Source organism: Coregonus lavaretus (genome assembly GCF_964263955.1).
Source record: "Coregonus lavaretus genome assembly, chromosome: 4".
Lineage (NCBI taxonomy): Eukaryota > Metazoa > Chordata > Actinopteri > Salmoniformes > Salmonidae > Coregonus > Coregonus lavaretus.
Window position 1 is genome coordinate 40,623,491 of NC_139991.1, and position 23,043 is coordinate 40,646,533.

General features: G+C 43.7%; 1 protein-coding gene and 1 long non-coding RNA gene across 2 annotated transcripts in view; one reads left to right on the forward strand and one right to left on the reverse strand.

The window, feature by feature from the left end:
- Positions 1-14,027: 14,027 nt before the first annotated feature.
- On the reverse strand, positions 14,028-22,882 carry LOC311128226. Its single transcript, XR_014613198.1, has 3 exons — positions 22,726-22,882; positions 14,480-14,576; positions 14,028-14,114 (listed from the first exon to the last, which is right to left on the reverse strand). It is a non-coding gene; the product is annotated as an uncharacterized lncRNA (long non-coding RNA).
- The window catches only part of LOC311128225 (5-hydroxytryptamine receptor 4-like), a gene marked incomplete at its 5' end in the record, with an annotated part of 73,140 nt that continues 64,189 nt past the window's right edge, over positions 14,093-23,043 (forward strand). The window contains 3 exons of the mRNA XM_084160258.1: positions 14,093-14,121; positions 14,417-14,563; positions 15,644-15,844. Of these exons, the coding sequence (XP_084016384.1) occupies positions 14,093-14,121; positions 14,417-14,563; positions 15,644-15,844 (377 nt within the window). The remainder of the gene's footprint in view (positions 14,122-14,416; positions 14,564-15,643; positions 15,845-23,043) is intronic.

A 23,043-nucleotide genomic window follows, 5' to 3' on the forward strand; every position in this document is an offset into this window, starting at 1 on the left:
TGTTGGCGTCTTCTCTTCATGTGAATGACGGGGATTTGGGCCTGTTCAGGTATCTGGAGTAAATCCTTCGCATCCGACTTGTTAAAGAAAAAATCTGTCATAAGAGACGGTGGCAGAAACATTATGTACAAAATAAGTTACAAACATCGCGAAAAAACTCACCAAACAGCACAAATGGTTAGGAGCCCGTAAAATGGCAGCCATCTCCTCCGGCGCCATTCTTTACTCATGATGAGTAAAGAATCATGATGATCTGGATGAGACTGCCGAATCAAGGCAAAGGTAAGAATCTCTGGATTAACTATCTAATGTTAGCTAAATGTTGTAATTAATAAATTGGCTACATTTCTTTAAATTGACAATTCTGTGAACTGCCTTGGTCATGTTTTAAATTGACACAATACCTCTTAGCAAAGATGTCAGCTAGCAATGAGGTGCAAGAGCTTGCAGAGATTTGTAGTCTTGCATGATATCTACTTTGATGCTAATTAGCATTTTCCAATCTGAGAGTAAATAGAGACGAATATATTGATAAAAGTCACCTTGTCCGAAAGAAATTTACATGGTTATCAAAATGTTACGCCAGGGTTAGCCTACACGAAACAGCCCTTATTTTAAGTGTTTCTAAAATCCCCTTTGGGAAAAATGAATGGTGGAAAAACGATTGGAACCATCTCCCTTTCTGACCGCTAGGTTTTATGGGTGTTATGACACCTCCACTGTGGGGCTCTATTGTCCTCTATTTGAAAGAATACATCTCATTATGTTGTGATTGGAATTTATAAAATGGTAGCTGATCATATTAACCAAGTAAACCTCATGGCCTGGCAGTTGAATCATTATTTATTTGCAAATTATCATTACCAACACTGTCATTACTGCCACAAAATGTGTCAGTAATGATGATTTCAAGGTTATTACTATCAGAAAGTAGCGACTTTTTGTCTAACGTTGTGAAATGAAGGAGTCAGGCGCAGGAGGTAAAATACCGAAGTCCAGAGTTTAATGCGTTCACATATATCAAACGCCCCAAGCGTCAAAAGGAACAAGCTCAAGGGAAAACATCCACCTTGGTATAAATACAATGTTGCGTAGCTCAACCGAGCTAACATGCTCTCACAATAAACAATCACTCACAAAGACAAGGGGAACACTTACACACATACTAATTAGGGGAATGAGCACCAGGTGTGTGTGATTGACAAGACATGACAAGTGGAGTGATGAGAATGAGATCGGCAGTAGCTAGTACTCCGGTGACGACGAACGCCGAAGCCTGCCCGAACAAGGAGGAGGGGCAGCCTCGGTGGACATCGAGACAGTACCCCCCCCCCCCCTCCCCCCCAGGGCGAGTCGGATGGCGACGGTGGAAATCCCTCAACAGGGAGGGATCGAAGATGTCCCGCCTTGGGACCCAGCACCATTCCTCCGGACCGTACCCCTCCCACTCCACGAGATACTGAAGGCCCCCCACCCGACGCCTCGAATCCAAGATGGAACGGACCGAGTACGCCGGGGCCCCCTCAATGTCGTGTGGTGGTCCTCTGTAGCTCAGCTGGTAGAGCACGGCGCTTGAAACGCCAAGGTAGTGGGTTCGATCCCCGGGACCACCCATACACAAAAATGTATGCACGCATGACTGTAAGTCGCTTTGGATAAAAGCGTCTGCTAAATGGCATATTATTTATATTATATAATGTCCAGAGGAGGTGGAGGCACCTGGAGACTCCTGGAGCGGACCAGCTACCACCGGCCTGAGGAGAGACACATGAAATGAGGGGTTAATACGGTAATCAGGGGGGAGTAACAACCTGTATGTCACCTCATTAATTCTCCTCAGGACTTTAAACGGCCCCACAAACCGCGGGCTCAGCTTCCGGCAGGGCAGGCGGAGGGGCAGATTCCGGGTCGAGAGCCAGACCCGATCCCCCGGTACGAACACCGGGGCCTCCCTGCGGTGGCGGTCAGCGTTGGCCTTCTGACGACGCACGGCGCGCTGGAGGCGAACGTGGGCAGCGTCCCAAGTCTCCTCCGCGCGTGAAACCAGACATCCACCGCAGGAGCCTCAGTCTGGCTCTGGTGCCACAGTGCCAGAACCGGTTGGTAACCTAAAACACATTGGAAGGGTGTTAGGTTAGTGGAGGAGTTGCGGAGAGTGTTCTGAGCATATTCTGCCCATGGCAGGAACACCGACCACTCCCCCGGCCAGTCCGGACAGTAGGTCCGCCGGAACCTACCCACATCCTGATTCACCCTTTCCACCTGCCCATTACTCTCGGGGTGAAATCCAGAGGTCAGGCTGACCGAGACCCCCAGACGTTCCATGAACGCCTTCCAGACTCTAGATGTGAACTGGTGACCCCGGTCAGACACTATATCCTCTGGTACCCCGTAGTGCCGGAAGACGTGAGTAAACAGAGCCTCCAGGGCCGTGGGGAGACCGGACAGAGGAAGGAGGCGGCAGGACTTTGAAAAGCGGTCCACAACGACCAGGATAGTGGTGTTACCTTGTGAGGGGGGAAGATCAGTGAGGAAATCAATACTTAATTGAGACCAGAGTCGTTGTGGAACTGGTAAAGTTTGTAGCTTACCCGCTGGGAGATGCCTAGGTGCCTTACTCTGGGCGCACACTGAGCAGGAGGACACATACACCCTCACGTCCTTAGCCAAGGTAGGCCACCAGTACTTCTCGGTCAGGCAGCGCATTGTACGACCGATACCTGGATGACCAGAGGAGGGTGACGTGTGTGCCTAGTAGATCAAACGATCACGGATAAGCGCAGGCACGTACTGCAGTCCAGCTGGACACTGCAGTTGAGATGGATCTGTGCGTAATGCCTGCGCTATATCCACGTCCATCGCCCATACTACAGGCGCCACAATGCATGAGGCTGGGAGTATGGGGGTGTTGTCTCTGGGCCTCTCCTCTGTATCATACAGCCGAGACAGTACGTCTGCCTTCACGTTCTTTGTACCTGGAATGTATGAGAGTGTGAAATCAAACCGGGTGAAGAAGAGGGCCCACCTGGTCTGGCGAGGATTCAGCCTCCTCGCTGCCCGAATGTACTCCAGGTTACGGTGGTCTGTCCAGACGAGGAAAGGGTGTTTCGAGCCAATGTCTCCACACCGTCAAAGCTCGGACAACAGCCAGCAGCTCCCGATCACCAACGCCGTAGTTCTGCTCCGCCGAGCTGAGCTTCTTAGAAAAGAAGGCACAGGGGCGGAGCTTGGGTGGCGTGCCCGAACGTTGGGATAGTACAGCGCCTATCCCTACGTCGGACGCATCCACCTCCACTACGAACGGTAGTGATGGATCGGGGTGAGCCAGTACCGGGGCTGAGGTGAACAGATCCCGCAATCTATTGAAGGCCAAATCTGCCTCAGCAGACCAGCGGAGCCGGGACGGCCTACCCTTCAACAAGGAGGTAATGGGAACTGCGACCTTGCCAAAGCCTCGAATAAACCTTCGATAGTAGTTGGCAAAGCCAAGGAAGCTCTGCACCTCCTTTACCGTGGTTGGAGTTGGCCAATTACGCACGGCTGAAATGCGGTCTCCCTCCATCTCCACACCTGTGGTAGTAATGCGGTATCCGAGGAAGGAGATTGACTGCTGGAAAAACTCACACTTTTCTGCCTTGGCATAAAGATAATTCTCCAGCAGTCGGACCAGTACCTTGCGAACCAGGGACACATGCTCGGCGCGCGTAGCGGAATACACCAAGATGTCAGATGTAGACCACCACACCGCGACCAAGCATGTCCCGAAACACCTCGTTCACAAAGGACTGGAAAACGGATGGAGCATTCATCAAACCGTAGGGCATCACCAGGTATTCATAATGCCCTGAGGTTGTGCTGAATGCTGTTTTCCACTCATCCCCTTCCCGAATACGCACCAGGTTGTAGGCACTCCTGAGGTCTAATTTTGTGAAAAAACGGGCCCCATGCATTCACTCAATCACTGAAGGAATGAGGGGAAGAGGATAACTGAATCGTACCGTCACATTAATCAATGCACGGGCGATAATCGATAATCAATGCACGGGCGTAAACCGCCATCTTTCTTTTTCACAAAGAAGAAGCTTGAGGAGGCAGGTGAAGTGGAGGGACGTATATATCCCTGGCGCAGGGACTCGGTGACGTATGTTTCCATAGCCTCCGTTTCAGCCTGCGACAGGGGATACACATGTCTCCTGGGAGGTACAGCGTCTACCCAAAGGTTTATCGTGCAATCCCCCTCCCGATGAGGTGGTAATTTAGTCGCTTGCATCTTGGAAAACGCAAGAGCCAGATCATGGTATTCGGGGGGAATGCGCACGGTGAGGATACCATCTGGACTTTCCACCGTAGTTGCACCAACGGAAACACCTAGACACCTACCCTGGCACTCACGCGACCACCCCGTAAGAAACCTCTGCGGCCATGAGAACTTGGGGTTGTGAAGGGCTAACCACGGGATACCCAAGACTACAGGGTAAGCAGGAGACTCAATAATCATAAAGTTGATCTGCTCAACATGCATGTCCTGCGTAATCATGGTGACTGAACCCGTAACCTACTTAACCAACCAGGACCCTAATGGTTGACTATCAAGTGCTCTGATGGGGAGTGGAATGGATAGGGGAACCAATGAAATGCTGTGACGGCGTGTAAATGCCCTGTCCATGAAGTTCCCAGCTGCGCCTGAATCGACTAGCGCCTTACACTGGGAAAATACCAAGTGATCGGGGAAGGAGATAGGTAAAGTACAATGCGCCGCAAAGGGCTCTGAACACGTTTGGGTGTTCGTTACCTGGGGTGATGCGTGAGTACCCTGCCTACCACCTCCAGACCCAAAAGAACGTTGACGTGAAGTGGATTGTCCCTTCGTGCCACCAGAGTGGCCCTGTCGCTGTCCTCCTCGACCGGTGGCTCCTCCCAGCTCCATCTGCTCTGGGTCAGAATCGTCTGGAGTGAGAACGGGCAGACCCCTACAAGGACGTCCTCTGGCTGCCAGCAGATTGTCCAGCCAGATGGCCATGTCTACCAGTTGGGAGAATGATAGCATGGCATCCCGGCAGGCTAGCTCCCGTCAGACGTCCTCTCTTAAGTGGCACCGGAAATGGTCGATTAGGGCCCGCTTGTTCCACCCAGACCCCGCTGCCCATATCCGGAACTCCAGTGCGTAGTCCTGTGCGGTCGTCGTCCCCTGCCTTAAATGGCCCAGTCGTTCGCCCGCCTCTCGACCCTCAGGCGGGTGATCAAAAACTGCCCGAAAGAGGCGAGCAAACTCCCCGTAGTCCTCCAGTGCGGAACCTCCCTTGTTCCACACTGCGTTGGCCCACTCCAGGGCTTTCCCACAAAGCCTGGTCTGATGCTGGAGAAGTATAACTCCAGCTGGAGTAAAAATCCCTTACACAGCGCCGTCGTCCCATCATACGCTGGTGGCCGGGATATCTGGATCCGTTCAGGGGCTGGGGTGTAGGTAGCTGGATCCGGTTGACCAGCTGGTCTCGAGAGATCGGGTCCTCCTCGATCCATCGCTTCTCCCAAGCTGGCTAGCATCGATGAATGCTCCTGAACCCTTGCTACAACTCCAGGCATGCTGTCTTCTCCTACTGGCTCCATATCGGGTGAGTGATTCTGTGAAATAAAGGAGTCAGGCGCAGGAGGTAAAATTACGAAGTCCAGAGTTTAATGCGTTCACATATATCAAACGCCCCAAGTGTCAAAAGGACCAAGCTCAAGGGAAAACATCCACCTTGGTATAAATACAACGTTGCGTAGCTCAACCGAGCTAACATGCTCTCACAATAAAACAATTACTCACAAAGACAAGGGGAACAGAGGGAACACTTATACACATACTAATTAGGGGAATGAGCACCAGGTGTGTGTGATTGACAAGACATGACAAGTGGAGTGATGAGAATGAGATCGGCAGTAGCTAGTACTCCGGTGACGACGAACGCCGAAGCCTGCCCGAACAAGGAGGAGGGGCAGCCTCGGTGGACATCATGACAAACGTCTGTATAAAATGGGTATACCCCTGCTCAACACTGCTTTTCAAATGATATTTTACTGTCTTTATAGAAATAAATGATATTGTATATATCTATTTCCACCCACTTATTTTTTAACAACTAATGCAATTTACCATAACTCTGTTATTTCTTAATGTGGTAGTACCAAACCCTATAGACAGATAAATCCAACAACCCCAAAACCCATTGTGTTTGTCATTCAGTTTTAAACTAAAATTGAATATTTTATGATGTGATGGTAATGATATCTGCAGAAGGTGTTTTGGGAAAAATCCATGTATTGTCGAATAAAATGGTCACAGCCAATACCAGTTTATGGTTCCTGACAAAATATCTCTGTTAATAAAAGTTTATTTCATGAAACACATTTTTTTTTTTTTTATAAGAAATGCCAAAAGTGTCCATAGTTGCAAAAATACTATAAATCGACTTTGTTTTATTTGAAGCTGTAGACCTATGCACATTCTGAGGCAAGTAATGTCAGTGCATAGAGGGAGAGAGGACAATGAAGTTGGCCATCAAAGTAACAGTTGTCCAAACAAAAATGAATCTAAGTATCCAGCATTTGAACAATAAAATGTGGCACAGAGGGAAAGATGTGGGTAGTGGAGGGAATGGCCGGCAGGGATGTTTGCAACGCCAGGGTTGTGGGTTCGATTCCCACGGGGGTCCAGTATGAAAAAAATAAAAAATATGTATGCACTAACTGTAAATCGCTCTGGATGAGAGCGTCTGCTAAATGACTAAAATGTAAATGTAAATGTGGTCTCCTAGTGTCTCCTTATTGGGACCACGTGGTGGCGGTCTAGTCAACCCTTTCTCTCATCCGGCAGAAGCGGGCATTAGAAATGTGTTCTCCATCTACTGCCCAACTCCTCAATTTAGTTCATTTGCAAACTGTGACCCACTCATCTATTCTCCTGCACATCGGCTCGCGGACGATGGCATCTCCTTTTCCCGCACCTATGGCACTCAATGGTCATTGCCTGGTGTGTTTAATTAATCCGTGACACCTATGGAATATGAGAGTCCATAGCAACCCAGGGCGCTGCTCGAACCCGAAAACCGAGCTGCCAACCCCTAAAGGTGAGGAAAACTTTGACATAAAATTCGGAACCTCTCAGCAGCATTGGGGGTTTATGTAGCTATTCAGACACTGAAAATGAATTGGTTACATCGAAAATAATATAACCTAATTGAAGAGTTTGTAGTAGTACAGTCTGAGGATATTCTGCATGGGCAATATAGTTGTGCATAACACAATTACGCACGAGACTTTCAGCAAATGTACTCTTACACCCGACTATGATTGAAGTAGGCATTATCAGAATTTGGTTATTAACGTACCCAAAACCCCCAAACAAAACCTGAATTGTATAGGCTGTTTATTTTAATTTGATTAACTAATGAATGCATGTTATAATTGAGATAGTTATCTAGCCTTTATTTGTCCGTGATTAGGAACAGCCTACTTTTAGTTTGTTATTTATGATAGGGTAGCTAATTTGATTGTGAACAGAGCAGTATCATATTTAAATTGCTATTTTTGTGCATAGCATTGTCCATTGAAGTGCACTCGTTTTCTTAACCCAGTTTTCATACAAACTGGCATAGAACAGTTTAGCCTATTGTCCATAACTTAACATTGCATTTAATTGCTTGATGATGATATGATGTCACTGGCAAATCCAAGTGTATTTTTTTTAGGGGGTAGATCAGCTTTAATATTGCAGATAGATTGTGGCTTCCATCAATGTAATTGTCTGCATCATTTCCAATCCCCCATATATTTTTTTGTAAATATATATATAAAATATATAGATGTTTAAATATATTTTCATGTATTATTTTCCCCTAACCCTACCACCTCTCCCCTAATTGGACTAAACTAATGGAAAACAACACTTAGACTTCTACTTTCAGCTTATACATAGTGTATACATTTTAAAGACACAGTATATTTTACAATAGTTATCTTTTGTTTGTTTTTAGTCCCATCCTTCAGCTACCCTCAACCCCTCCCATCTATCTCTAAAGACCATCCAGTTTTGATTTCTATTTGCCATATATTTTTCAACTGTGCTGTTTCACAAAAGTTCTGAACCTATATACTTTTGTCGGACACAGTATATTTTACATTAATTATCTTGTTGTTTTTAGTCCTACCCTTCTGTTCCACTCAACCCCTTCCATCTATCTCTGAACACCATCCAGTTTTTATTTTTATTTGCCATATATTTTTCAGCTGTGATGTTTTACAAAAGTTTTTAACCTTTCTATTCTCATAGTTTCTACAGATTGTAAATTAAATATAAAATGTTTTGCTAAGTATTATTATATTATTGATTATTGACTATTACTTTTTAAATCACCCAGCAGTGCTATTTGCAGTTTGCTCCAGGTGTAGATCCAAGTGTTTGTTGTTTGGTAGGCTATACAAAAATAATTGTAGGCTTAGTAATAGTTATTTCAGAACCAACATGCACTTTTTAGTTTAAATAATGTGTGGAAATGAATATGCCATGATCATCAGATATTAAAATGAGGCTCAAGGTCTGCAGGCTACTGCAAGCTCATTTCATCAACACGCTAAATGTAAATTTTCCTTAGATCCTTGTTACTTTATTACCCTTTAGTAAACAGTAGCCTATCACTCACTGGGTTGGTTTATAGTATAACACCTTGTTGGGTTTTATAGTGTAACACCTTGTGGATTTCATTAGAGCAGAGATCAGGCTGGCTGGTCCGCAGCTAAACCAACACCCCAGTTCTAAATGGAGGTTAAAAGAGACTAGAAAGTACTGAACCATTAATGGCAAACATTCACATCCATTTAACAGCACAGAGTAAACACATTCTCTCTCTCTTTCTTTTGCTTTCTCTCTCTCGCTCTCTCTTGATCTCTCTCTCTCACACACACACACACACACACACACACACACACACACACACACACACACACACACAGAGGTCAGTTGCTACCAGGTCTGCAGTGTTTAGGAGAGCTCCAGTGATTATATAATGTTACCCCCCGGGAGGAATGTTTATGCTGTGACCAATCCTGTTTAATTTCATTCATATCCAAAGCATCATGTATAGCCTTGATGAAATACTCTCAAGAGGATGTTTGCATGTATAGCTATAGCATGATTAGGAACTTGCCCTGTCTTTTAAGGCACCAGCAGACATGATTGGGAAGATAGTAACTAGGCTATAGATCTAGCGCTGTGCCTTCCAGGTGACTGCACACAATATTATGAGTCTCTGTCTCTACTAGTGCTCCAGTGTACCTCACCCGTAACATTCTGCTACTACTTTCCCTTAGTTTCTTTCTGTTTTAGGTTGTTTTCACTTTCAAGCTCCACTTCTGACAAAATTCAATTATCATATCTGTTCCATTTTAAAAGCATCCTTATCCTGATAAGTAGTATGCTGCAGGATGTTGTGTCCAATTATCTGCATGTAGAGGCTGTTAGCAGAAGTGTGATCCAACAATGTATCATACACTCAATAGCTTTAGTTACAGTCCCTAGCCCAAGCATCTAGGAATCATTGATCTTGACAGTGCTGCCATGTGGTGCCATGAGAGAATGGAGATTTAGTCAGTTTCCACCGAACAGAGGGAAAACTACATCCACAGCTGCCTGATGGTAGTGAATAGCTGTTTTATTCCATGGTACCTGGTGTGTCTGTATTCATTCTCCATTAACCCCCATCACAGGCTTCACAACAACTCCTCTAAGTGTCCCTGCATAGTCACTAACTCCTTCACAAATCATTACAGTCATCTAAGTTGCTCAATTCATAAAATATATTTCTTTGCACGGAATGAGAGTTTGAGTTTTCATCCTGTCCCTGTCGTTGGTTTGCATAGCGTGTGAGATTGTCTCCCTAAGCACATGGAAACGTTTGTCTTCTTTATGCTGTTATTTATGGAGAAAATTAGAGCCTTTGAAATGCTTGTCATGTGAATTAGAATTAGTCAGCCATTAGAGGAAATGTCCCAGAACATACTGTACATAGAACATACGGTACGTAGAACACACTGTCCAAACTACTGGTACAGATGTAGGATCTTAATTTGATCACCCTGTTGCAGGAGAACTTTCCTGCAATACAGGAAATGTTTTACTTGTAGTGTTTTTGAGGTTTAAAAAGTTTGTAATTTCCACTTAAAAATGTCAGACCTGATTTTCCGTTACGAAAAAATGTATTAACCCCTACAAAAATGTCCATTAATTATAATACACATAATAATTCACATTTCTTGTTGCTGCAGGATTATTTTCCTGCTGTAGCAAACTGGCTCAAATGAAGATCCTACATATGTATAGTTACTGTCAACCCACTGTTGCAATTACTTACTCTTACTGTATTAAACTACTGTGGCTGAGATTATAGCATGGTTAGATTATATATTCCATACTCAAAAATTAACTAAACTACACAAATTGTGGCATGTGGTCAGTGGAGGTGCGTACAATATTAACCTGTTTGCCTGTTGAATAGCCATATGGTAAAGACAGCCAGTGTGGGAAGGTGTCAGATCTGATTATGCGAGCAGCATTTGTCATAACTTTTTTCTTATTCCTCCACTAATGTTATATAATGTACTGTAATTCAATTAATCTGTTTTGGACTTTCTCAATAACTCCGGATTGTGATGGTGGTAGGGGTTTAACATATCAGGGATCTCTGATTTAGTTATTTTGATTCTCTCACTTTGTAACAAATGAATGTGGGACAGAAGTTTGACAAGGTGCCAAACTTTACAAGTATGCTATTTCTCAAATTCCCTTCAATTTCCCTTCCCGCAAGTCTGTTTGGGTTAAACTCGGCTCCTTGGCTGAATGTGTTGGGACAGAAGTATGCCTGAACACACTGGAAAGTGAAATGCCCAGATTTTACATCCTGGGACTATGGATGAAAATGAACCAAGGCGACAAGTGTTCTTTTCATAGATTTTAGTAGTAAAAAATAAGATTTTATTTATCCAGTTCCAGTTCAACTATATTACTATTTTAGGATTCAAAGACATGCAGTTCTAAGCTTTTCAATAAAATGTATTTCAGTGTATTCTGAAATTCATTGGTTGTGAATATGATAGCAGGACAATCACTCATTGAGCAATGGGAGCACTACAGTGGTATGATATTTTGTCATGGAGACGTCCAAGCGTCCAGTGGCCAGATTTGACCCTCCTCCTCCTCACATGTAAATCCACAGCATGCCAGACCTCTTAAAGGAAGATGTGTGAAATGATGTGTGAAATTGTTTTGGAGTATTTACTTGCAAATGATTTATATGGAGGCGCTGGTAAATGGTTTGGGATTCAATCAAGGCTTTTACAGTAAGTTTAGTTTGCATTCATGGCATGATCATCTGCATGATCAATTCAATTAAGACTTTTTAGGAAATACTAAAGCTATCTTTAGTCTTGTAATTGATAATGACAATACTTATCTTCATTTGTCTTGGGAATTAAATGGGGAATTTGAAACTCATGGTAGACATTTGTATGCTTTTTCTTTTCAATTGGATTAGTAATTTCTATTAGAATGGTCAGGGGACATCCCTGGGGGGAGAAAATGAGCAACTCTTATTTTGTCCCCAGATTCTGGTCACTTTGGCTCACTATGGAGTCGGTTAGACAGACTTTCCAGGGAACTGTGATCACATGGTCATTATCAATTTACTAGTAATCCTTTGGTTTGTGGTCATGAAAATATAGTGCACTGGGATTGCAGTTATTTCACAGGATTGCAGTGTGTTGGATACATTCTGCTTGACATTCCTATTTCTAAACTATTGTAGTGCATTGCTGAGGACTTTTGACTCTCCAACAAGCTATTCATTTGAATGTTTTTGGACAGTTTCTATGCTTGAACCTGACTGGATTTCCTTGCCTCAAAGCCTTGGAATGGGAAATTAACTATTCTTCTCTGAGGTATTTGAACACAAATAGAAGCCATATATGAAAGATATTCCCAGAGAGTGTTTCGAGGACCCAGAGTAAGCATTGTGAAATAGGCTGTGATGGCATCGCTATGTGTGTTTGTGTTCCTGGAATGCATCTCCTCTTTGCAAGAGGTGTCCTTTATGTTCCAGTGTAGGGTCAAGGATAAATGGATCTCAACTGTGATTTGTGAGGACAGTGTCAAACGATTATATATTTGTGAGGACAGTGTCAAACTCTGGTTTGGTGTTGTGTATTTCATGGAATGCAATAGATTGACAGTCATTCCACTGTGATTACATGCTTATGAATGTAACTTGTGAGCATATAATTGCTCTGGAATGGTCCGTCATTCCATCAGAAACTGTTCATGGAGTACTGAAGCCTGGCAGATTATGGAGAAATATTGTACAATATGGGAGACATGCTTTTCTTTTGAAGAGCAATCCTTAGGGTGTGATCTCTATTAGAATGAGGAGTCTTCTAGAATGGCAAACACGTCAGTCCTCTCTCATGTATTTACCCACTTGGATCTCGGCATACTCCCACCTCACTCTCACTGTCCCCATGTATTTACCCAGCAGGGGCTCCAGGCAGAGCAGTCCTGTGTGAGTTGGACCCACTGCCCCCCCCCTCCTCGGAGGCTGAGATGTGATTTGGCCACAGACGACTCCCTGTTAATAATAATGTGCCAAAACTCGTCTCCCTTCCTCGTGTTGTGTAGGGAAACCTTCCTGTTTAACTAAACTCCCTGTCTGAAAGATGACACATTTATGTTAGGAAATTTAGACACCTCTAGAGAAATAGTGTGTCAAAGAAAATGGTGGCGTTGTCTAAAAGCTTTCTCTGCTCTCTTTAATGTCATTGAAATACAGATAGGGCAGATATTTTTGTCATTCCATTGGCTGTGTGTGTTGTGTTTGTTCTGTAAGGTGTGTGTGGGTGCACAGTGTGCACGTGTGTCTCTGTTTGTTGTCAAGCCGCTAAGCTTTGTGCGGAGGGGAGATTTGTGGGTCATAAGCACGCAGTGCAGACACATGCAGCCACTGCCCTCTGTTTGCTCTTTCACAATTGCTTTGTCAACGTCTGAGGGATTCAGACCATACTTGTTGATCTCCATCCAGAAATCCCTTCTCAGGCTGTAGTTGTTATCTACTGTAGCTGTCTTATATCAAGGCCAAATGTTGACCATCGAGGGATATTCTCAACTATGTTGACATAGAACCATAATACAGTAACATGAGAGAAACCTCACACACATTTTACATTTACGTCATTTAGCAGACGCTCTTATCCAGAGCGACTTGCAGTTAGTGAGTGCATACATTTTTCATACTGGCCCCCCGTGGGAATCGAACCCACAACCCTGGCGTTGCAAGCGCCATGCTCTACCAACTGAGCTACAGGAGGCCCTAGATACTAGATATAGTGGGTTATGACATTAACTTTATAACTGTTGGCAATAAGACAGGTATAGAGTGGGTAAATAGTGGTTTTGTACCGTCATACATTATTACAGCTGTACCATCATACAGTATTACAGGTGTACAATCATACAGTATTACAGCTGTACCATCGTACAGTATTACAATCATACAGTATCACAGCTGTACCATTGTACAGTATTACATCTGTACCATTGTACAGTATTACATCTGTACCATCGTACAGTATTACATCTGTACCATCGGACAGTATTACAGCTGTACCATCGTACAGTATTACAGCTGTACCATCGTACAGTATTACAGCTGTACCATCATACAGTATTACAGCTGGACCATCATACAGTATTACAATCATACAGTATCACAGCTGTACCATTGTACAGTATTACATCTGTACCATCGTACAGTATTACAGCTGTACCATCATACAGTTTTACAGCTGTACCATCGTACAGTATTACAGCTGGACCATCATACAGTATCATAGCTGTAACATCGTACAGTATTACAGCTGTAACATGATACAGTCTTAAAGCTGTAGACTTGAATAATTCACAGTATTAGTATTAGAGCTGTGATGAACTGCCTGCTTGTGTTTGTCCTCAGGGCCACAGTGTCTGGTGTGGAGGACTCTCCTTTAGCACCCTCCATGCAGATGAACAGCGATGGCCACAGAATCCCACCCACCTGAACAGTACAAACACACAGTGGAACATGAGTAATTAAATTCAAATCACTTTTATTTCATGAGAAGGAACTTAATTAATTTTTGTGATGTGATCTATATGAAACATCTAAACTAAATACCATTTAGAGGCCACACAGCCCACACATCAAATGCTCTCTGTTATTGTTTTATTTAATTTTTTTTATGTTATGAAAGGTCTTCATTCATACATGTCTTGTGATTATGAGTCATGTGCTTATCAATCATATTTAAATGATGTTATGATAATGACCTTAATAACAGTAATTGTTTGATTGTGCAGTTCAGTCGATGAAGTGGTAAACATGGAGCATGTGCTGAACTCGCTGGAGAAGGTCATTCTCACCATCTTCCTCTCCATCATCATCATCATGACTGTACTGGGAAACCTGCTGGTGATGGTGGCGCTCTGCAAGGACAGACATCTTCGGTAAGCACACTTCCTGTTGACATGTAGGTCACACCCTGTCAAATCAAAGGCTTTTTCTAATTTGGGCAAAAGTCCATGCTCCACCCTCTCTCCTCTGTCCTCTCTCCTCCGTGACCCAGAAACCGATAAGTGGTCAAGTAGCGAATGGAAAAGTGTATAGTCATGTGTATCCTTCCTAAGTCCTTTGTGGAAGAGTTTTGAAATCTGCCACATCCACTTTGAATCAGCTTTTGTTTTTTGTCGAAGGAGAAAATCATGCACACGTTTAAAAACAATATGCTACTTATCCTTTTATCTATAAAATGTATTTCACAACTAACGTAAAAAAAAAAGATCATTGCACACATTTATTTGGGGATCCACCCCTGTAAACGTACTTTGCCTGATGACGCGCGAGTGGAGAAGTCATTTCATACAATTTTCATACAAGCGCATTTTCGTCTACGTTCCCTCGCCTCGCCGCCTCTCCACGATTAACTTTGACCCTTTTCAAAAGGAGGCGAGAGGACGGAGGAGAGAGGACGCAGGAGCAAATCCAATTGAGAAAAGGCCTAAGTGCTCAGAGGAAGAAATGTGACCCCTTTAAAGCACAACAAAAAATGTGGGCTTGTAGAAAAAAAGAAGGAAGGGAAGCGTTGCTAAGGTACACAATAGTAGGTTTCGTAGACAGAAGGTGCTCTATGGTAAAAGGGGTAAATTAGTCATCAAAAAGAAAGGAGGACCAAGGCACTCTTCATATAATTAATTAAAATGCCTTTATTGGAATGGCATGTTCAATGGAAACAAAGTTTAAAAACTGTGTGCTGTTGGGGGTACTCAAGGGCTGGAGTTGGGAACCACTGCTTTAGAGTGATTGACAGACTGGTAAATATGCCACCTTCTGGCTATTGGGTGACAAACAAAGCAGCTGTTCTCACATTAGACACTGGCATTGTTTCTGTCATGTTCTATCTTTATGCGGTATGGTATTAAAGAGTTATGAGAAAAAAAGGTTGTTCTGTCTAGTGCAGATCAGTCGACAATTCTCATGCGCCTTTCTGGAAATTCATGAAAATGCTTTTGTTCCCCTTCTCCCTCAAGGAAGAAGAAGACCAACTACTTCATAGTGTCATTGGCGTTTGCAGACCTCCTGGTTGCTGTGGTTGTCATGCCGTTTGCAGCCATTGAGCTGACCACAGGTCAATGGAGGTATGGGGAGATATTCTGTCTGGTCAGGACCTCGTTGGATGTGTTTCTGACCACTGCATCTATCCTACACCTGTGCTGCATAGCACTGGACAGGTGAGCAATGAACATAGTGAAAAACATCCCTTCACTTTGGAAATTATTGCAAAACTATTGCAAACTGTTTCCACACACCCCATCCCAGTCACCTTGATGCATCCATTCAGCCTAATAGCCGTACACCTTTGTGAGCACCCAGCTGTGTGTTAGCATTAGCACGTGCCTTGGAGGGCCCTTCTCTAGCACCTCTCTGTCCATAAGCATATGTCAGCCTGTCATGGCTGATACATCAGCTATGTTGTCCTGTCCTGCACCTGCCCCATACAGTCAAGTCACTGCTAGCTCACCCCCTCGCTCCAAACACAAATCTAATGTATGCTTCTCCACGTGCCCCCAACCTCCAGTGGGCCCCAAACCAATTATTATTATTTTTCATTTGGGGGAGTTTGTGGGCCCCTTGTAGGTCCGTGTGCCCCCCCCCCCCCCAATGGATGTGACAGGGCTTGCTAACTATCACGGATTACAAAAGGAAATCCAGCAGCAAGCTGCCCATCGACGCAAGCCTACCAGACAAGCTAAATACCTTTTATACTCGCTTCGAGGCAAGCATTCCCTGAACCATGCATTAGAGCACAAGCTGTTCTGGACAACTGTTTGATCTTGCTCTCCGTAGCCGATGTGAGTAAGACCTTTAAACAGGTTAACATTTGCAAGGCCGCTGGGCCACACGGAATACCAGGGCGTGTATTCAGAGCATGTGCTGACCAGCTCGCAAGTGTCTTCACTGACATTTTCAACCTATCCCTGACCCGGTCTGTAATACCAACTTCTTTCAAGCAGACCACCATAGTCCCCATGCCCAAAAACGCTAAGGTAACCTGCCTAAATGACTATCGCCGAGTAGCACTCATATCTATAGCCATGAAATGCTTTGAAAGGTTGGTCATGGCTCACATCAACACCATCATCCCAGACACCCTGGACCCACTCCAATTCACATACCAGCCCAACAGATCCACTGATGATGCAATCTCTATTGCACTCCACACTGCCCACACTGTTAATTGACTACAGCTCAGAATTCAACACCATAGTGCCCACCAAGCTCATCACCAAGCTCAGGACCCTGGGACTGAACATCTCCCTCTGCAACTGGATCCTGGACTTCTCGACGGGCCACCCCTAGGCGGTGAGGGTAGGCAACAACACATCCGCCATGCTGACCATCAACACGGGGACCCTCAGGGGTGTGTGCTTAGTCCCCTCCTGTATTCCCTGTTCACCCACGACTGCGTGGCCACGCAAGACTATGCTGATGTCAAAACGGTGGTAGCACTGATCACCGACGACGATTAAGCAGCCTATAGGGAGGAGGTCAGAGACCTGGCAGTGTGGTGCCAGGACAACAACCTCTCCCTCAACGTCAGCAAGACAAAGGAGCTGATCGTGGACTACAGGAAACGGAGGGGTGAGCACGACCCCATCCACATCAATGGGGCTGCCGTGGAGATGGTCAAGAGTTTCAAGTTACTCTGTGTCCACATCACTAAGGAATTAACATGGTCCACACACACCCACACAGTTGTGAAAAGGGCACGACAGCTGTCTGCAGGAGCGAACCATTTTCGTGAACGGGGTGGTGTACCTAATAAACTGGCCACTGAGTGCATGTCCAAAATAACATGGTCGCTGTGGTAGAACGTTTATTTTGATTGGTGATTTTGTGCATTTGTCAAAATCCCATCAGGTAGAGTGACTTCAGATATGTAATGTAAACAAGATTATTAGGAAATTGTTCTTCTTCCACAGCATGTAAACATTTAAATCAAACTATTATATTAATCTGACTATTCACAATAATCGTATTATTGTGTGCCGACCGTGTTCTTATTGGTCAGTCACCGGGATCGGCTCGTAACACTAGCCACACTACACAATAAAGGCAAAAGAAATTCGGACACTGCTAGAACTTTGTCGGAGCCTACGACCACACGTAGTGGTACTTAATCGGTAGTCCTAGACCCTGCCTAGACAATCGTTTACAATTTAATCTGAAAAGATTTGGCATGGGTGCTCAGATCCTCAAAAAGTTCTACAGCTGCAACATTGACAACATCTTGACTGGCTGCATCACTACTTGGTACGGCAACTGCAGGCACCTGACCGCAAGGCGCTACAGAGGGTGGTGAGTACTGCCCAGTACATCACTGGGGCAGAGTTCCCTACCATCCAGGACCTCTACACCAGGCTGTGTCAGAGGAAGGCCCAAAAAATTGTCTAAGACTCCAGCCACCTAAAAGCCTTTGCAGTTAGCCGTCTTATGCCCCGATTTTGTCGTCCCAGACAAAATTTCCATGTCGTGGGTAAATTCTTACATTGTAAACGATTGTCGGACGTCTTGGCTTGTTCAGTGTGACAGGGTCTAAGTCTACCGATTAAGTACCAATTTCCTTTGCCTATATTGTGTAGTGTGGCTGGTGTTGGTGTTACGAGCCGATTCCGGTGACTGACCAATAAGAACACAGTCAGCACACAATAATACGATTATTGTGAATTGTCAGATTAATATAATAGTTTGATTTAATTAGGTACACCACCCCGTTCACGAAAATGGTTCGCTCGTGCAGATAGTGAGTCACATGGCCGTGGCTTGCTATATAAAGCAGGCAGACAGGCATTGAGGCATTCAGTTACTGTTCGATTGAACGTTAGAATGGGCAAAACGTGTGACCTAGGTGACTTTGAGCATGGTATGATCATCGGTGCCAGGCGCGCCGGTTCCAGTATCTCAGAAACGGACGGCATCCTGGGCTTTTCACGTACGACAGTGTCTAGGGTTTACTGTGAATGGTGCGACAAACAAAAAACATCCAGTCAGCGGCAGTCCTGTGGGCAAAAACAGCTTGTTGATGAGAGGTCGAAGGAGAATGGCAAGAACCGTGCAAGCTAACAGGTGGGCCACAACAATGGTGCGCAGAATGGCATCTTGGAACGCACAACTTGTCAGTCCTTCTCACGGATGGGCTATTGCAGCAGACGACCACACCGGGTTCCATTCCTATCAGTTAAAAACAAGAAGAAGCGGCTCCAGCGGGCACGCGATTACTAATACTGGACAATTGAGGAGTGGAAAAACATTGCCTGGTCCGACGAATCCCAGTTCCTGTTGCGTCATGCTGATGGCAGAGTCAGGATTTGGCGTAAGCAGCATGAGTCCATGGCCCCATCCTGCCTGGTGTCAACGGTACAGGCTGGTGGTGGCGGTAGTGTAATGGTGTGGGGAATGTTTTCCTGGCACACGTTAGGTCCCTTGATATCAATTGAGTAACGTTTGAATGCCACACCTTGTAGAATCCATGCCCTGAAGATTTCAGGCAGTTCTGGAGGCAAAGGGGGGTCTGACCCGGTACTAGATTGGTGTTCCTAATAAACGGGCCACTGAGTGTATAACGTTTGTGAAAACTATTTCATGCATATTTTCAGTTTTTCCGAACTCACTTCACTCGCGCATAAGCATAGAGTGAGGCTTGCGCTGCTGGTGCTGGCACATGCGTAGATCAAATACCCCGCTGCAGTTGACGTAGCCTACGTCGGCTGACATAGACTCTCTTTTGAACTAACTTTCTTGCACTGACTCTATGCACACACACACTGGACTCTACCCACACCCTCACACATACTTACATTGACACCCCAACACACACATATACACACACGCACACACACTACATACACCTACACACACATAACACACGCACACATGCATACTGACGCCACACACACACACTTTCACTTTACCCCTACTATATGTACATAGCTACCTCAATTACCACATACCCCAGCACATCGACTCGGTACTGGTACTCTCTGTACTGTATATAGCCATGTTATTTTTACTCGTTATTGTTATTCGTTATTCACTGTGTATTTATTCCTCGTGTCACTATTTCTATAAAATAATAATATCTTTAACTCTGCATTGTTGGAAAAGGACCCGTAAGTAAGCATTTCACTGTTAGTCTACACCTGTTGTTTACGAAGCATGTGACAAATAAAATGTCATTTGATTTGATTTGAAAACTGCAAAATTCTCCCTCAGCCTCATGGCAAAATGTGTAGAATAGCAGGAAATTAACTTTAAAACTGCTATATTTTTTCTCAGCCTCATGGCAAAATGTGAACAATAGCATGAGATGAGCTATAAAACAGCACATTAATATCTATGAGCCATGGCAAAAAGTGTAGATTGCAGGATTTTATTTTTTTGCAGGAACATTTTCTCTTAGCCTCATGAAAAAAACGTGTACACTCTAAAAAATGCTGGGTTGTTTGGATGACCCATTTTCTGGGTTTCAGACATTGGGTCACTTAGTTGGGTTGTTTTCTTTAAAAAGAGCAAGGTTGGTTTGCTGATGCCGGGTAATTCTCCCGCCAAATCCAGAAGATCAAAGTGATCCGGCAAGCTCGTGAATGAGGACTGTTGCAGCTGTAGCAAGTCTACCAGTGCAGCCAGGCACTGAGTGGAATTACTTTTCGACGGACCAATGGGCAAGGCGTTGTGGCTGACCGAAAACTGTGAGTAAAAAGCTTACGTTACTAATCATCCATTCAGGTTACAGTTTTTCTTGATTGCTAAGACACTTTTAATGAAACTGGGGTCCACTTGATCGCCATCATAACCTAATGAGCACAACAGTATTATTTTTTGCAAATATAAGTGCTTTCACACATAATGCAACTCTCTACACAAGAAGCAAAACTCAGTTGAGTAAATCATTACAAACAAAATTAAAACATTTGGCGACAGCTGATACAAATGACTCCCATGAATGCGAACCTCTTCTGCACATGTGCAAAACTTATTTGAACAATTGTTCAATCAGCAATCAGTCCTTATTCATGCATAAAAGAGGTCACCTCTGAGTTGCTGTTTTCAAGAATGGAGCAAGTAAGAGGCCGGGGGCAAGGACAAAGGAGAGGTAGAGGGACCCATAGAGGGAGATAGTTCAGCTCTCAGTTAAAATGGAAAAGGGTAAAATAAAGCCTTTTGTTTCTGGATATTCATGCTCTTGAGTGACATTCTTTCTGCATTGGTCATCTTTGGTAAAATCATTTTAGGAAAATATAATACAGCCCATGCTGGGATAATATGTTTACTTGCCTTTTATAGTGCATACTATAATTATAGTATCGATAAATGGCACAGACATATAAAAGAGGGTTAACCAGGTTAGGGTATATTGATAGTTGTAGTTAGTACAGTGCCTTCAGAAAGTATTCACACCCCTTGGCTTTTTCCACATTTTGTTGTGTTAAAGCCTGAATTTAAAAATGGATTAAATTGAGTTTATTTATTTTTCACTGGCCTACATACAATACCCCATAATGTCAAAGTGGAATTATATTTTTCTAAATTTAAAACAATGTCTTGAGTCAATAAGTATTCAACCCCTTTGGCAAGCCTAAATAAGTTCAGGAGTAAATGTGCTTAACAAGTCACATAATAAGTTGCATGGACTCAATCTGTGTGCAATAATATAGTTTAACATGATTTTTGAATGACTACCTCATCTCTGTACCCCACACATACAATTATCTGTATGGTCCCTCAGTCGAGCAATGAATTTCAAACACAAATTCAACCACAAAGACCAGGGAGATTTTCCAATGCCTCGCAAAGAAGGGCACATATTGGTAGATGGGTAAATATAAAAAAGCAGACATTGAATATCCCTTTGAGCATGGTGAAGTTATTAATTACACTTTGGATGGTGTGTCAATAAAACCCAGTCACTACAATGATACAGGCTTCCTTCCTAACTCAGTTTACGGAGAGGAAGGAAACCACTCACCATGAGGCCAATGGTGACTTTAAAACAGTTACAGAGTTTAATGGCTGTGATAGGAGAAAACTGAGGATGGATCAACAACATTGTAGTTACTCCACAATACTAATGTAATTGACAGAGTGAACAGAAGAAAGCCTGTACAGAATAAAAAATATTCCAAAACATGCATCCTGTGTGAAAAAGGCACTAAAGTAATACTACAAAAAATGTGGCAAAGCAATTAACTTTTTGTCCTGAATACAAAGTGTTATGTTTGGGGCAAATCTAATACAACACATTTCTGAGTACCAATCTCCATATTTTCAAGAATAGTGGTGACTGCATCATGTTATGGGTATGCTTGTAATCGTTAAGGACTGGGGAGTTTTTCAGGATACAAAAATAAACAGAATGAAGCTAAGCACAGGCAAAATCCTAGAGGAAAACCTGGTTCAGTCTGCTTTCCACCAGACACTGGGAGATGAATTCACCTTTCAGCAGGACAATAACCTAAAATACAATGCCAAATCTACACTGGTGTTTTTTACCAAGAAGTAAGTGAATGTTCCTGAGTGGCCTAGTTACAGTTTTGACTTAAATCTGCTTGAAAATCTATGGCAAGACCTGTAAATGGTTGTCTAGCAATGATCAACAACCAATTTGACAGAGCTTGAAGAATTTTTGAAAAGAATAATGGGCAAATGTTGCACAATCCAGGTGTGGAAAGCTCTTAAAGACTTACTCAGAAAGACTCACAGCTGTAATTGCTGCCAAAGGTGATTCTAAAGCCCAAATCAAATGAAAAACGTGTTTTTTTACGGGCGTGAATGAGCGCGTATACGCTGGAATTAGAATGCACGGTAGTGAATGAGAGAAAACAGAGCTTCAATTCCGTCATGCGCTTCAAATTAGAAAGCAAGTCTATTTTTCTTACGTCTACACGAAGCAATGCTGGTAAAGTGAGCGGATAAATTGCCAGAAAATAGACTGTTTGTGAATTGTTACGTCTGGAATTTTGACATGTATAGTTAAAAAGTGTATATTTAGTGTTGATAAGTTTAGCTGCCGGTGCCGGTAATACACATTTCAAAACAATAACTTTATGCCTACCTTTGTTGATTTTGAGAACAGGCAAATGGCCTATGCAGCCTACGGCTGGGAAACTAGAGGAACTCTGTTCAAGCGAGAGTAAAGCTATGTAGAAAGAATGAGACTAGCTAAATTCTTTATCAATTGCTAGGGTGTATTTGTTACAACTCTCCTCATGTTCGTGAGCCAACGTAACAGAAGTCAAGTACGGTGGCTCCCGTAGGACATACAGTATAAGGTGAGTCAAAAGGAACACACAACAATAATTCACAAGGGCTACATAGCGAACATAACAATTACAACTGTTTATTATGGATTCTCATGCCAATTAAGTTGGCA